This window comes from Acanthopagrus latus, chromosome 17, assembly GCF_904848185.1.
Source record: "Acanthopagrus latus isolate v.2019 chromosome 17, fAcaLat1.1, whole genome shotgun sequence".
NCBI lineage: Eukaryota > Metazoa > Chordata > Actinopteri > Spariformes > Sparidae > Acanthopagrus > Acanthopagrus latus.
In genome coordinates this window covers 5,957,389-5,974,612 of record NC_051055.1, presented here as the reverse complement: position 1 = coordinate 5,974,612, position 17,224 = coordinate 5,957,389, and the positions used below count along the sequence as shown (strand labels likewise).

The 17,224-nt window shown below is 40.4% G+C and overlaps 1 protein-coding gene across 5 annotated transcripts in view; it reads left to right on the top strand.

Annotated features, from left to right (window-relative positions):
- Positions 1–17,224, top strand: part of LOC119005768 (vacuolar protein sorting-associated protein 13B-like) — a 324,995-nt gene that overhangs the window by 9,642 nt on the left and 298,129 nt on the right. For all 5 annotated transcript variants that reach the window (XR_005070578.1, XM_037073678.1, XM_037073679.1 and 2 more), the window contains exon 4: positions 11,513–11,630. Coding sequence is in view for 4 of the 5 variants with exons in the window: in XM_037073678.1 (XP_036929573.1) it covers positions 11,513–11,630 (118 nt within the window). In the remaining variant the exon portion in view is untranslated. The remainder of the gene's footprint in view (positions 1–11,512; positions 11,631–17,224) is intronic.

Here is a 17,224-nt window from a genome sequence, read left to right as displayed (position 1 = left end):
TATGCCTGTGCAACTCTTTTACAAGTCAGAAAACACAAAGGAAAAAGTTAAACAAGTAAAAGAAAACAGCCTGTGGAAGTTTGCAATCAGATAGCACAAACTGGATAATCTCTGTCCCAATGCTATCCGGAAATCTTGCCTTTGATTCTACGGCTCGCAGGGAGCAAATGGCTTACAGAGATTGCACCATAAATCCGTCTGATCATCAGCTCAGCGGGGCCTTGTCTTCAGGACTAAGTAGACAGAGGGCGAAGACATAGAGCTTTGGAGAATCGTTTTTTTCTTGAATCCAACCCCCCGTAGCAGTAACAAAACCCATCTCTGACTGTAAATAATAAAAAGATGGAGTAATGTTGGCACACTCTGGCTTCCTCAGGCAGGTTGGAAGCTAGAGTAAGTTCTGATGAGAGACAAAAACCATAGAGAGACAGAAGTAGATTGAACATCAGAGCGGTACGTGCTTGGGAATGGTTATGAGAAGATCTTTGTGCCCGGCATGTGTTCACATTTGGCCATTTTTTCATGACAAATTGCATTATTTCCATGGCTATTATGAAGCCTCCAGATTGTTTATGGTCGGTCAGGCTCTCATGATAACTTAGCCTAAAAGCCCACATCCATTGTTTGTTTTATGAGCCTTATGTACAAATGTAATGTAATAACTCTCAACTGTAATATCAGTGTTTTGTCTTAAATGCGCATTGGCAAGTTTGGGGAACATTTTAGGTGAGACTGGATCTTATGACAGTCGGGAGAGAAGTTTGACCAGAGATGAGTGTACCCACTTGCTTTGTCGCATGTATGTATGTTAGTAGTCTGAGGCCAACTTGTTGACAGGATTGTTCAGTCTGAGGAAAGCTGTGATGTTGGAATGGTGCTAACATTTTCTGGTCTGTGTTTCAAACTGAACAGAAAAGTTAAGTTAGTAACCATGAAGTGTGTCTACAAGCCAGATAATTATTTTCCAACAAAATTATTCCAGGTCTTATTTCAGACATGTAAATCACTACACTGTATTTATCTGTCCTCTCATTCAAATTTTAACATAGAGTGACCAATTGTGGTGGTTTCTGTTTGGCATTCCAAACTGATTTAAAGCATCTGGTAAAGGCAATGCACAAGTGTGTCATTCCAGCAGAAGGCCTTGCACCCAGCCACTATTGCCTGTGAGTCAACCAAAGTGACACAACCCACAGCGTTACTCTGCTTTGTCTTTGAGGTTTGCTGGAGTTTTGGCTTCCTTGAGGTTACTTTAGCTCCTCAGACACAGGAAAGCAGTCAGGGGAAAAATTAAACCCGGCGGCTTCCTGCATCCAGTGAGTCAAGTGGTGATCAATACACTCTGGGCAGGATGCTGCGCTACACGGTTTAATCCTCGCTCTCAGGCAATCCGGAATACAGCAATCCTTCAATGGAGCTTATTACTTGCTGGGAGCTCCTGGTAATATGGCAGTCTGGGAAACGATTACCTCGCAATTAAGGCTAATGTTCACTTTATTAGTGCTTTCTTCGGACAGAAAATCTGGAAAGATATTGTGTTGCAATTAGGCACACCATTTGCTTCGTGAGTCTTGAATCCAAACAGGCACCATGAGAAGTGGTTGCATTTAATAAAGGAATTCTTTTTTGTCTTTGTTCAACATCTTTGTGTTGTGTTGTGTTGTGAGTGTGACTAACAGGCTTTTTTAAATTTTTTATTTATTTGTTCTAAATACGCTTATAGAGATGGGGTTTCTAATTTAGTTTGAGTGAGACAGAAAGTTACAAAAAGGAGTAACACAGTAACTGGGTGCCTCTGTTTGTCATTTTTCAATGGAGAAAGGTAGGCTTGTATTGACTCCATGTTACACAAACTGTGGGTGGTCTGTGTTTTATGTCTCAGGGTGAGCGTGTGCTCCATTTAGCAGACCCTCACCCCTTTGACCTATGAATAATTCCACTCTTATTATAGAAATGATGATGCCATATAAGGTGGGACATTTTAACCAGTAAAATTACCCATGCATAGCTAGTCAGTCGCAAGCTATTTGGCAGAGCATTTTTCTAAGGCCTGAGTTAACTCTGTTTGTAGATCCTGATTTGTTTTAACACATTTTTGTATGTATCACTAATTGAATCTTAAAGCTAGAGGAGTACTGATTGTAGTGTGTTTTTAAAAGTTGCTCCCAGTGCTCTATTTTGTGTGTTTGTATTTGACTTCACTCTCCATGGTGGCGAGAGAGAAGAAAAGGAGATTGTGCGGAGAGGGCATATGGTTAGCTGAAAAGATAATAAACATGCAGATCTTGAAGGAGTGTATCGCCCTGGCTTGACATTGAACACGTTGCTTGTTTAAAGTGACCACCATGATAAGAATTCACATGCTGTAATTGAGTTGTATATATTACTAATCTTTCATAAAAAAAACTTTTTTGAACGTTACAATTGATATATAAACCGATGAATTATCATTATCAGTTGACAGATCAACAGAGATGGAGATATTTGGATGTTGGTTGGTTGAGATACAGCATTACAGAGCTCTCAAGTAAGAGGTAAATTCAAAACTGCATTTCCTAAAACTGAAATATGTATTGGCAAAGTTGAAATAAGCTGTGACTTAAAAGTGAAATTTTTAATCTTGGAATATCTTACTTTTATTCTTAATGTTTGCAGTGCCACGTAACTTTAATTAAGAGTTTTCAGATACAGATCAACATATTTCTTTTAAAGATTGGGATTTTCTCAAGCAGTTTGACTTTGGGGTGAGCTTTGAAACACGAAGACAAAACAACTCAAGCCAGCCAGGGCAATAATAGAGTGATGTTCCTCTGACACTTTTGTCAACAAAACTTTACAAGCTGTGTTCAGAAACACAGTTCAATGCAGTTATTATAGACATTCAAATTTTAAATCATAGCTTAAAACATTTAACGTTTCAGATAGTATTGCTCTCTGGCTATTACCCAGGTGCGGGCCTCTTGTTTTACTGGTTTGTTAAACAAACCTAAGTTACGAAATGAAACATGTCTCCTTTCATTACACAGATGAAGACAAGATCACATCTATGATCCACTGGGTTATGGCTTTAGGATGTTACAAGGATGAAGTTGTAATGATTTTAATCCAAAGTAAGGTTGACAGTTTTCCATCCCTCAAGTAAACTGATGAATGTTGACAGTACTTCAGTTGCTTTGGAACCTGGTGTATAAAAGCTATGCAAACACAAGGTCTGCTGCATTCCGCTTGCACGCTCAAGCCTCCTGCAATATGGCTTTGGTATTTCTCAACACTGTCCTCTCCCATTTCTCTCTGTTTGATTTATTCTATCTTGCTGGTTTCGGAACATTGATACTCTCCAAGAACACTTAGGCATTCACAGATCTTGCCTTCCAGTTACACCTCACATGTGCAATTAAGTTGTCAGAGTAGCCTCAGCCACTCACTGCGCTGTTCTTAGATGCTGGTGCTTACATCGTTCAAAAATTGCTCATGTCTTGTGTCTCTTGCATAATATTTTGCATAAAATAATGAGCAAAGCTCAGATCAGGGGTGGTTCAGTTTTTGACAGAGGAATAGCAGTTTCATGGACTGCTTGTTTTTTTGAAAAGGTACAGAAAAGTATACTTTTCTTTACTTTTCATTTTATCAGAGAATTTGCTATTTTTATATCATAGAAAATAACAATTATGGGCTTGAATAGATTAACTACTTGATAGATAATTGCCATATAACTGGGGACTTGTTATGGTTTGGATTCGGAATTAACTGGTTAGATTTAAAACTCTTGGTTTGGAAATTCCCCCATGTGTGTCGTAGCTGCCTTGACTAAGATGTGTGTGTCTTTTTGCACATGCATCTGTGTGTGTACGTAAAGGGTCTGTGTGGACCGTTTTATTGTAGCTAACACATTGCAGTTATTAGCATTAGGGGGTAGCTGTGCCAGCGTAAGCAGCATGCCTCACATGCTCAGCCTGGGCTTGTGGTTAGCTGATGGAGACATCTGAAGGACCAGAGCCTCTCAGATCTAAATCAGGAACAATTTCTCCCTCTTTCCCAATCTCTTTTGATCCCACCCCCCCCCCCACTTTCCTGTTGTCTCACTCCTATTTTTCTTCTTTTCTGTCTTTCACTAATCGTTTCTTCCTTCACTCTTTTTCACACTCTTTTCTCCCTTTGTTTGTCTTTGTCCCTTTTCCTTTGAGTCTCTCCTTTTCATCCGTGATTTAGGTGTGTCAGGTGCAATAATACTTAAAGTACTGGTCACCAGCAGGAATGTGGTATGTTAACATGAAGAGGTCACGGGGCAGAATTTGACTGGGCTCTGATGAAAAGAAAATGGAGACAGCAGTGATCTAGACAGTCCAGCTTGGTTCCAAATTCCATCACGGCAACTACATCAGGACCAGTCACTAACCTGTCTCAATTCCTTGTTCTTGGCTTTTAATCAAGTCTTGGGATTGGAGTTACTATGACTTAAAAGCCTTTGTTTGAACAGCAATTGTGGAAAACAAACATTGTTAGCTAGGATGAGAGAGCGCTGACCTCAGCGCTCCCTCGGCTTTATAATGTCTTACTGCTGATGTGCTTATTGTTGTGGGGAAAAATATCAGCAAAAAAGCAGCTCCATAACAAAGAAATTGAATACACTGAGATTTACTTGATTAATAGAGTATTATGCACACTTTAACTGGAGCAGCAGCAGCTACTGTACTGTAAACAAAATATTGTTTCTTCTGGTATTACATGAGGTTTACTTATAAGACTAAAGAACGTGTGTTGTGAGTTTTTTATCGAACTCTACCTTTAAGGTTTGGTTTGTGGCACTTAACAGTTAAGGTGGTTTTACTGTGAAGTGCTTATATCAAGTGTACAGATATTTTACTGCCCCTCAGTTTAAGAATCTGTCCTACAACTGCAGCCAAATGTATCCTCTCATGTGAAGATGGTCTAAGGAGAAGGACTGAGCAAGAAGCTCAAATGAAATACTGTGAAGTCAGCAGTCCCCCTGTTGCCCCCTGTGGGTCTGGGATCCCTGTTTGTCTTTGTAATGATCCTAGGCATGTTGGAGGTAGATATTAAACATAGCCAGTTTGACTTGGGTACAGTGGAGGCACTCTTGGCAAAGACCTCCAGCATGACATCACCAGTGCCATCGTTGTGATTCCTAATGCTTTGAGTGAAATAGTTTTGTAATTGTGCATTCTACTTCTGGCAGAAGCCTTGGAATCTGTTTCAGTTCTCTGCTCCCTCCTCTTTCATGAACATGTTAAATTTTGGGGCTTGCTAGGAAAATGAACTTGCTTTCATTGTAAAAGTTTGCAGGGATGAAATGTGCTTAGTAACACTTATGGTATTACAGACCTTGTAAACTGCTCCCTCCCCCTTCCCACAAGTCTGTCTTTTCTCTGTTGTGGTTGTGGTAATTATATAGGTATGAAGGATTGGAAAACACTAATTACAGATAATTCATTTGACTATAAAGAAAATAACAAGAGTTTCAAGTTAACCGGGGTTTGATGCATACTTTATTGATGTCTCTCCTTTATATGACGTCAAGGATATTTTGTTTATGCACCGCATGTTGACGGTTAATATGCAGTATAAGCTGAGTAGTTGCGATGTGTGTGGTTTCACAAAATAAAATTGAATTGACACACAGAAGCATAATGAAGCATAATAAGCATACTCATTTTAGCTGTACATTTGTGCTTAACAACTGTGCTTAAAAGGCTGTGTTGTTGAGTTTTTTTTTTAGTATGAACACTTTGCATTACAAAATTGTGAAGGTAGCATTTTTCTTTGGGTTGACTTCTTTGTAAACTGAGCTTGTTCTGAAACTATTTGAATTGAGCTTCCTCTGTTACACTTACACTTACTTAACTTGCTCCGAAAACCGGTCAGTTGAACTTCCAGCGCACATTGTGTACTTTTCAGGACTGTAATATTTCATTAATGCAGTACACGCATTATAAATAGGGATTTTCTTTCCCAGTAGTGGATTTAATTACTTCAAGACAAGGGGAAAGAGTGAGAGAGAAAGAGCACATTTTTGTAATGAGCTGTTTTCACTGAGATAATTATTCAGAATGTCACACGATGTGATATTCATCTGGGTTCATTTGGGGCTCTAATCCCTCCAATCTGCCATGGTTTCCAGCTGCACAGCTCTGCTGTGTTTTTAGAGTATGGGTCTTTACATTTAGACTGTGTGAGAAACTGGGCCACATGCATTTGTGCATTTGTGTGTGTTATTATATGGAAGTATTTGAGTTTAGTGCAAGTTTGTGGGTTAGGGTGTTGGTATCTTCAGAATATGATATTGATATCAATAGCCTTTGCTCATTTTAAGTGATTTGAATGCGTGTGAAATTCTGTCTTGACAGCTTTGGCTGGCAGCAGCCTCTATTCTGAGGAGAAAATGAGACCCATGTCTTTAATCATGGTGTAATGGCTTTCTGCATTTGTTACAGTTTCATTAAAAACCCATTAGCAGTTAATTTTTAGTTGAGCTGATGGATTTGTTCGAAGCCAAGAGACGTTAAAGAAAAGGTAATTTGAGTCAACTGCGATGAGCTCTGTTCTCTTCAGTTTACATTCCAGTGTGGTCGTCATCAATGGGTTGAGCAGCTTAAGTGTAAAAGAAGTGGCTGCATACCATTTGACGTTACTGGAACCATCCCAAACTGTGACTGTATGTTTGAAACAGGGAACCACTTTTCAAGTCTCATGCCTCTCGTTGCCAGCTGGAAACTGTTCTTATGAGAACCAGGGTCATCAACGTTGAAATGAGCTTTAGACTAGCTGCTTTTAGATTGGGTGAGAATGTCTAGATTAAGCGTAGGGATGCGGAGGATGACAGTGTCAAAATAGAAGACAATGAAAAGGATGTTAAGGAGGATGGAATTTGGACAGGTGAAAGAACAAAATCAAGGTGACATTAGGACAAGAGAAGACAAGTAGCAAAGCATTGTGCACTGAATGTGGTGTGTGTATCACATTAGCAGTGACTGTTTTTAGCATTGTTCTAGAAAAATAATCTGAAACCCATCACATCTACAGTGTTCCATAGCCAGTCAGTTTTGGACAGATTTCCTGTTATGAATACGGTTATGCAGCTAAATGTGTTGTCTGCGAGTGTTTTTGATGAAGGAAATAGGCTTTCTGTTAGCTGGATCCTCCCCAGGCATGGTGCTCTGAGGGCCCTGACATATGGGACAGGGCCTCGACTTGTCTGACCCAGTGTGTTTGTCTATGTTTGTATGTGTATATAAGTGATTCGGAGGAGGGAGGGGGGTCTGTCTGAGATAAGGAGCTATTGAGTTTCCTTCATTTATTTTTTCACTCCATAGGCGTTCGCCCTCCATTGCCTGGCCTCCATTCTCTGGGCCTGCTGCTTTGATGTCAGCATGAGTTCACCAGCAACCTGCAGAGGAGAAACAACAATAACACAGAGCATGTTTATCCAGCAATGGTCCTCTGCATGTTCTCATTAATCTGCTGAAACTGTGTGAAATTGAACAGTTTTAAAAATGTTTGGTTTTCAAACAGGCAGTTGCAGCAGGCAGGCAGGGTAGTAGACTGCTAATCTCTGCCAGCATTTTTTTTTCTCCTTTCTCCTTTCTCCTGTGTGTGTGTGTGTGTGTGTGAGTGTGTGTGAGTGTGTGAGTGTGTGTGTGTGTGTGTGTGTGTGTGTGTGTGTTTAACTGAAATTGAAAAATTGCTTTGTAAATTTGTTTTGGTTTAAGCCAACACATGTCAAAGTGAAACCTGAAATGATGAGCAGTAATGCCACTATTTGTTTTCCCCCACACAATATCAACTCTAAATAAAATGAGTTGAAACTTATTAGATTTCTGCTTGCTGTGACCTGTAATGGCCCACTTACCAAAAATATATATTTTTTTTCCCTGCACAATTTAAGGGCTGCAACTAATGATTATTTTCTTTTGTTGCTTCGTCTGTCGATTATTTCCTCGATTAATCAGTTTGTTTTTGTGTGTTTCCCATTGCCCAAGATAGAGTCCCCAAATTGTTTGTTTTGTTCATAATCCAAAGATATTCAGCTCCATGTCTTAGAGGTGTAAAGAAAAATGAAAAAAAAAAAAAATCACATTTAAGGAGCTGGAATCAGATTATTTTGAACTTTTTTGTTAAAGAAATTCCTCAAACAGATTAATGGATCAACAAGATATTTGGTGATGACCTTAATGGTTGACAACTAACAACTAAGCAGCTCTTCACAAGTTCAACTTTTTCACATCACAGTTTACATATACATTACAGTGCCAATGGCAGTTAACATTTCACTGGTTTCTGGTATCTGTGAGTTATAGCTTGTTTGTTTGCACTAGGGGAACTGTGACAGTATCTGCAGAGTTGCTGTTTCTAATAGCTGGAGGTGGTGGCGGAGTTCAGCTAATGTGTTGAGCAGCTCAGATGTGGGTCGACCCTCCAGACAGGCTCAACACACTGCCCCTGACTGAGCCAGACGTCTGCAGGGGGACAGAGGTCAGGCCTGTCCTTCCTGTGCCCTAACCCTCCATGGGTGCCCACTTACCCTCTGAGTAGGGGGTCCCCCTCGCCTGTCACTCACACTGCCAGTACTTGCTCCTTTTTTTCAATCCCTCTGTTTGGGTCCCATTATCTCCAAGTCTCTCTCACAATTGTTGTCTCTCAGCTACTCTTGGTTTCAATGTCTCACTTTAACTCACTCTGTTATTTTTTCCACTTATCTCTTTTTCTCTTGTCCCTCTTTTCCTTTTTTGCTACTGTCATCTTTGGTCAACAGCTCAGTTGACATGCCTGCAGGGGAAGCTACGCCTCCTTTTCCTGGCCCTTGTGTCTTTCCCTCCTTCTCTATCCCTCCTTCCCTCACTCCCTGTCCTGTGCCCTGCCGTGGCATTGGAGGGATCAGTTTACCCGGCAGCAGCTGAGGCAGGCTTCATTTGTCCCAGGGCTTCCCTCTGAAAAGGCATTTTTTGCCTCTGGAGAATTGTTCACTGCCCACGGTGACATTGAGTGCTTAATTGCGCTACTTCCAAATTTGGCAGTCGTGTTCTTTAGTGGCAGTTTGAGATGCTGAACTCAATGTACTCTTAGCCTGAAGGATGAAGCATTTCTTTAGGTATAGATATGAGAGTCTACATGGGAGGAAGACTTTTTCTAATTCTAATGTGCTCAAGAAGCATATTGTGATGTACACTAAACACCTCAACATGTGGGCATGTTTCATTCTAGAGTTACCTCATCCAAAAAGCAGCCCTTTTATTGTGACAAGTTAGTAAATGAAGTGTGAATAATGAGCAACAAATTTACATCTTATTATTTGCCAATCTCTGTTCTTTGGAACCTTGATGAAGTATTTATTATTCTTCTCCCTCTGTTTACAGATTCCCACCACTCACTAATGGGTAAAAAACTGCTTGCTTAGTGCAGCTCTACCATAAAGGCCTTTACTGAAGTAAAGTCTAAATATTTCTGCCAGAGCCTCTCTCGTCTCTTTTGGCAATTGTGTGTTTACCTTACTGCACTGGGGGATACTTGCTACTCAGTCAGTGTGTCCACAACTCAAATTATGTAAAGTATGTTTAAAACCTAATCTTTTTTACTCAACCACACAGAGGGAAAGAGGCTCACTGTCGTTAAATAGTGTCAGAACCAGGAAATTTGTGTTAATTGTGTGGGGTGCGTGTATGTACAGCATGTACAGCATGTGACTTGCCTGAAAGATGTGGCTGTGGGTTTTCATGTTCTCATTTGAGTGTGTGTGTGTGTGTGTGAACTAAGTGTGTGTGCATGGAGTAGCCAAATATATTTGGTTTTGACACCCTCAGTGTTTACATTAGTCAGGATAAGGGTGACTCCTGAGACACTCTGCCACGCTGATCCCCCATTTAAATGCTAAACACATGTGATCACCCCCTTTCTTTGTCTAGATTGTCTGACTAACTTACCACCCGGGCTGACTGTGAAGGTTACAGTGCCGCACCAACCCCTAATCAATGCCATACTGGAGGTTAAATCACTCAACTTTGCACCTTTTTCCTGACTTCTCTGTTTTCATAATGGCTCTAATGTGTTTGGTTTCTTTTCTTTCTCTCATTTCTTCCTACCATCCACTGTTGCAGGCAAATGTCTACTGTGAATATGAAGATGAGGTATTTGCCTTAATTTTACATAGTAGTTCTAGAGGAATAGAACTTTAGCTATAATAGCTACAGTATGTCTTTTGTGCTTTTACTTAGATGCAGTAGCCCATCCTCCCCTGTTCTCCAAATTGAAAATCACATACGATTAGAAAAAAAATCTTTCTTCTGCATACCAAAACAGATTTGAAAAATGTTAGTTCATTTTAATGAACTGTTGAATCAAAAGCTGTGAACATGTTCCCTCCTAAAACTTGGAAACAAGACAACGAGCCTCCTCTAAGACTTGGAAACATGATGACCAAGACCCTCTGGAGAAGGTGACAATCTGCTAGTAGAACATTTTACAAGTCCACAAAGTCAGTCTCTTTATTGCAAATGGAGGTTCTCCAGGGTTTGTCACTTGATGACATCAGATATGAGAGCAGTGTTTTTTTGCTTTAGCTTTAGGAAAGTGTTTAAACATATTTCAGTCTCATGACCCCTCCACTGTTTGTCATCATGCCCCTACTGTTGTAATCACGCCTCATATCTTGGTCACAATGCACCCACTTGGCTGAGGCACTCTTCAAGCTGAACCAATAAATAACCACCTCATCCTGAGTCGTGGCTCATGTTGTTTATCTTCAGGCTCATCTCTAAAAGGGATGTCCATTTTATCGTCATTCCTACACACACACACACACACACACACACACACACACACACACACACACACACACACACACACAGGCACACTCACACACTCTCACAGATCTTGTACTTGCATTCCTGGGCTTAGCAGGCTGTTGGTCTTTGAGTTCAGATGACGTGCTGCTGTGGAGGAGAGACCTTCACCCCTCTCAACCACAGACACAGTTTATTTGTAGAGCCTATAGAGATGGTGGTAAATGGGGATGGGAGGAAGGTCATTGGGAAGGTTTGGTGTGAAGGGGGGCTTAACAACATCGGTGTGTGGCAGATGCTCCTGTAATCACTCCTGTGTTCAGTTTGGACACAACCATGCAGGAGAACAGGTACTCACCTTACGAGCACTCTAATGATTTGATTACCCTCAGTAGTGAGATAAAAGTAGCAGTAAGATTAGACTGGTTAAATTTTTCCCTCTAACTATAGTTTACTACTTAAGCTCCAAGAGATAATAGCTGGAAATTAGGGATTTGACTGGTGTTTCCGATGTGATTAATTTAAAGATTGTTCTTTGTACCTTCAGTTTGAACTGAACCAAGACACTTGACTGAACTTAATTATAGTTTATTTGGTTGACTGACCCTGAATAACTGTCAGACTGATGCTAAACTCACCAGTTATGCAGAGCTCTTTGAGACTGCTGTGTTTACTTCATTACCTGTCCTCACAGGCATTCATGTTTGTTTTTCCTTCAGGATGATCATGAGAGCGGCTCTAGCTCCACCAGTCGCAGTGTCTCAGACAGCTCCAAGGCAGTGGCCAAGCCCCGCCGCCTCCAACAAGCTGCCCCCAGCGACCCGGACCTGCCCCCAGGTGAGTGATGGCCCTAGGGCCAATTTGGCTATTCCACCTCCCTGCTCAAAGAATGACCACCGGGACAGGCAGGGCATGGGAGGGGGAGGTTTGGGCCACAGAGTGAAAGCCAAGCCTTTTTCAGACAGGGATTTTGCAATAGCAGCATAACAAAGGCTCGCCTCTACACCGTCTTTTTTTTTTTTGTTCACAGTAAATTGTGCTCCAATGTTTCATTTCATACAGCACATTGCAATCACGTTGTAGAACCCAAAGAGGTGTGATTTTACACATCATAATAGCAGTGAGAGCCAGGCAGTGGAAGCTGCCCGGGACAGACGCTGTTTTTCAAGTGGAAGTGTGATGAAGAGTTGATGGGACAGACAAGTTGACAGAAACTTTTCTAAACAAAATTTAGGCATATTTTTCCATCATAAGTTGCTAAAGACACTACCTGCTACCACATTAAGTTGCTTCAGCGGTTTGAAATGTGGGATAATTCTCTTTTGTTTTGTGTCATATTCAGAATAATGGCGGAATTTTCACATCTTGCAAAGACAGTGTGAATGGCGCTCAAGTTTAGGACCTATTTACACTACAGGAAGATGTTGATTGTTCTTTCCAGCCTTTAAGAATGCTATAAAGGCAATGGATTCAATCCCACTAGCTTCTTAGTAGCCAAATGCCTGCAGTTGTTGGTGTCAGTTTCAGCTGAGAGAAACAATCTTTTTTGGATGAACACTGCATTTTTAACCAGTGTAAATCAGCCAGAGAGAGTGTGGGGGATGTGTCTGTGATAAATCACATAGTGATGGTTCTTATCAACAAGGCCACTTGACCACATGCCTCCTACAGGGCCAGGGATGCTGTGCCTGCCCTCCTCCAGCACTTTCCTGCACCTCAAAAGAACTAAGGCAGGATAATGGTCTTTTGAAAATATTTATGACACTTTTAAAATCCATTTGTAACAGTCTTTTGCAAAAGAGAAACATACATGAGTGTCATATTAGCTAATACATTTTTTTAAATGTCTGTTTATTATGGCACAGACAACTTTAGATATAATTTCAATATCAACAAACGGTTAATAAATAGTGTCAACCTCTTAAGCACAGCATTATGTAAAAATAGTAGAACCAGTCAAAAGTTCAAGGGACATTGATAAAGTTTCCCGAGAAAGCAAAGGCTAGAAATCATGTGGCATAGGGTAGACTAGAATAAAAAGAGAAGATATGGTTTGTAGAGGAAAAAAAGGAGAGAGATGGGGGTCTTGAGCTTTAAGAGCTAGGTCACAGTATAACACCCAAACACAAGGCTCACTCCCAGAGTATACATGGATGTATGAACCTACACTCCTGGCTGGTTGTATCTGGGGAGGATCCATTTCCAGGCCTGACGTTATGAGATAATATCTCTCCCCAGCTGTTAAAGCAGGGTGCCTCACACCCCAACATCTCTCTTTGGGCCTGCCTTCAACAGATCTCCCAGGTGTGTGTGTGTGTGTGTGTGTGTGTGTGTGTGTGTGTGTGTGTGTGTGTGTGTGTGTGTGTGTGTGTGTGTGTGTGTGTGTGTGTGTGTGTGTGTGTGTGTGTGTGCGCGAGTGTGCACATATGATTTTCAGTGTATCTGTGTTAATTTGTGTATACACCCTACACTGCTCAAGCACCGTACCTTGTTTCAACCCATTACAGGCTGTAGAGACAACTCTGAGGTCAAAGGTTGCTGCACCTCAATAATGGCAAGGAAACAGATGAATGCTGTAATTCCAGCCCTCCTAATTAAAAGGTAGAGGTTAAAGGGTAGTGGAGGTAAAACTAACCTGCTATGACTCAGACAGAGGATGTTTTTCTAAGAATAAGATACAAAACAAACCTATCGGAGTCTTTAACTTTGTTAAATGATGTTTTTTCAAAGTGAGGACACAGCACAGCATGTCATGGCAGTACACACACACAATTTTGTTGACCTTCAGTTATTAGTCTCTTGAGTACCTGCATTTAGACTTATTGTTGAGCACTGTACATGTTGTCTTGAATATCTATTGTATTTCTGTTACTATCCAAGAAAATATCTATGATCTGCATGACCTAGTACTTTTACGCATACTATATACCTTCAGACACACTAAAATACATTGGGATGCACACCACTACTGTCACTAAAGAGGTCTATAGAATTACCAAAGGAAGACACTTCCAAATCCTGCACAGGAGCTTTAATAAATGTATGAACAGATGTATGAATCCAAATCTGTCTCTAGACCCTTCTTTGTGTGGCCAGAGTATGTCAGCTATCAAAAATGCCTACTGCGTTTTAGGCCTACCATAACCGATTCTTTCCGTGATTAATCAGTTAGTTTGTTTAGTCTATATAATGTCAGAAATAATGTCCATCTCGTCTTCAAATGAGTTTTTTTTTAAACAAACAATCCAAAACCCCAAGACTCTTAATTTACTATCATAATGGCATAGATAAACTGGCATCAGCAAATTTCATTGTGCTTAAAACACAACTGAAACAATTAGTCATTGCTGAAATAGTTTGCAGTTAATTTTCTTTTAATTGACTAATCTGTTAATCAATTAATAGACTAATTGTTACAGCTCTGTTGTGCGCTCCCAAACACAGTGAACTGTTCAGTGTTGTGACTGTGTGAACAGTGAGGAAACCACAGAACCCATACAGTAAACAAATAGCTGCTAAGAATTGCAGTTAATCCATCGAGATCAGTTAAAAATAGGTTATTGTTTTTTGCAGGTTAACAAAACTTAACAAGAGCTATTGTGATTCAAGGCTGCATTTTAAACTTGAGTCCTCTGTTCATACTGTGATTAAAGATAGGTTGTTGTCAGAGCTTGTTTAAGCTTCATGCCACAACAGATTGATACTGACACTCCATTTCTCATGATATAAATACTACTATTATTATATAGATATTATATAATATACAGCAAGGCAATCTAACTTTTTATGGGAATATAAAAAAATATTATTGGAAACCATTATAGTAAAGCCATATATGTTGATATGATTGTAAATATTTTAATATAAATATGTAAATAATGCTTTGGATTGAATGGATGAAAAACTGTAGTCCAATTGTGGCCTCTGCCCTTATTTTTTTAAAGACAAATAAAAAATGAAAAATTTAAAGTTAGTTGCACTTCAATTCCTTTGTCCCAGAAGGCAGTGATGGATACAGGCAGATGTGTATCAGTGGGTTGGAGGAGAGTACTAGTGTGGGTAGATGTGTTTGTATAAAGAAGACCTGTTAGCAGTGAAACCATCGCATGGCAGATGGCCAGTCTGACCTCTTTGTCCTCTGTCAGCATCTACACTGTGTAGACAAACCTCTGTGTTGCGTCTGCTCCTCTCCCCTTCAAAACAACCAAAACAAAACACGGGCCGACACTAAAAAGCAGCCACCAGTAATTATCCAGTCATTTGGCCCTAAGCTCTCACATGCTGAATGAATTTATTCTCCCTGTTCTCCCTGTGGTGGAAAATAGTGATGTTAATTCATATGCCATGGGATTGGTAGCCACACAAAGACCAAAGACCAAGTGCTTCCACCTTGGGCGATTCTGTGAGTGATTATGTTTACTGCTGCTTGTGGGGGACCAGTGGCCACCGTTTGTGAGAGCCACATTTCTCTGTTCGAGGGGATCCCTACTTTAGCCCTATTCACACTGTTGAAAATGTGTTTTGTTTTACACGAGTTCAAAGAGATTTAATAGTGCAGTGTCTTGCTTTGAGGCTGGTGCTACCTGTGAGTTGGGTGGATCAAAGTTTCACTTGATACGGTATAGATAGAGATTGACAGTTTCAAAGCTGAACTCTTCTACAGAGCCACAAATATATTTTGTATTTTTTCGTGTACATTTATGTCATTTAGTATGAAGTGTCTTTGCATTATGACAGTTTCTATAGCTTAAGGTAGCTCACCCCACAGCTAGGATGGAAGACATTCTCTATCTGTTAGGGAATCATCTTGAATTCCCACATTATGCCACATTTTTGTTTTGTCATGGACATGTGAATCAATGGACACTCTGCATCTACATGCATCATATTAATGTGTGTGTAAGTTTTTCACATGCCTAGGTAATTTCTTTGTGTATAATTAGCTACCGCTGTTTTGCTGTATATCATCCTTTTCCATTAAGGGTACAAGATTTCCTATTTAACCGATAGCTTGAGCTGGTTCACACAAGATGGTGGCCATACAGTGTATCATCCTTACTTTGTTAAATAATTATTCTCAAACAAATGTTTATTATGATAGCTTAAGATACAAAATGTTTTCTGGAAGTGATTGTTGTTTCTAACCCTGCCACAAAAGCACAGAATTTGCATTAGTCAGTGTGCATGTGGGATTCTCCATTCTTATGCTATGGCTTGTTTGTGTGTTTATGTATTAATACTATTATATGTGATATCATGTGAGAGCCTATATCTACACTAATGCGTCACATATTAGTGTGCCTGTGTTGCTTTGAGTGTGTCCAAGAAATGTGCATGCATGCATGGTTGAGTAAGTGTGCGTGTGATTGAAGGAGATTGAGAGTTGAATGGACTGAAATGCAAATGCACTCCTGAGATAAATCTGTGGTCCAGTGCTACTGCTGTCCTGGTACTGGGGCCTTTGCTCAGAAAATAAATACAGCAGCTGTTCTGGTATTAGTGGGAAATGCTACTTATGTATAGAAAATATCCCATACTAGTAGAGGCTGGAGCTTTCTCCAGCTGAAGCTTTCTGCTGTTCTGGAGACCTGCTGTACCATGCATGGTTGGTTTCTGTGAATCTACAGTTTTACTATAAGAGGCCCTTGAGCTAATAGTATAGCTAACATAATTAAGTGGCTTGTTAGTGATAGCAACCCTGTAATAATATGGGATTGCAGTATTTTCTGTGGTTCTGCAGGAAACTTGCCATTGTGAAAGTAAGCGAATTTTATCAGTGTGCTTAGGTTGCTGATATTTTATATTTTGCAGACAAAAGATACAATAATAAGTGGGAATTTAAGATGATGTCTCCCACAGTAGCTACTGTGTGTATTCTCTTCGCTAAATTACTAACTATACTAATTAAACTTCAGAATAACACATCAGGACTAACTAACATTACATTTTTTGTCTGATGGACTTGGCAATCTTTCTCTTCATGGAGCATAACTGGCAAGGCTGATAGCTGCTAATAATTTCCATGTACAGGAAAAAAGGTGAGCACGGACTGTATAGTGTTTCTTTCCTGTATTACACAGAAGAGAGTTGGCCTGTTCTGAGATCACATAAAGGAGCTGGTTTTTCCAGTCATTTTATGGTTGAACAGTTTTAAGTGGGCTCCTTCCCTGTGGGCCACAGCACAGGTGCTGGCTGTGTCAATTGTTTACAGAAGTTCAGAGCGGCGCGATGGTTGCAGAGAGACTCGTTGGGGCCCTGGACTTGGTGCGAGGCAAGAAGAGGTCTAACAAGTGTAAGAGAGTGCAAGAGAGAGAAAGAGAGACACTCTGACACGGGTAAATTAGATCCAGAGAGGGAAATAGCAGGGGGTAAAGTGCTGGTTTTACTGCCAGGGCTGCAGGTGCGACAGCAGCTTTCTGACTGACCCCAGA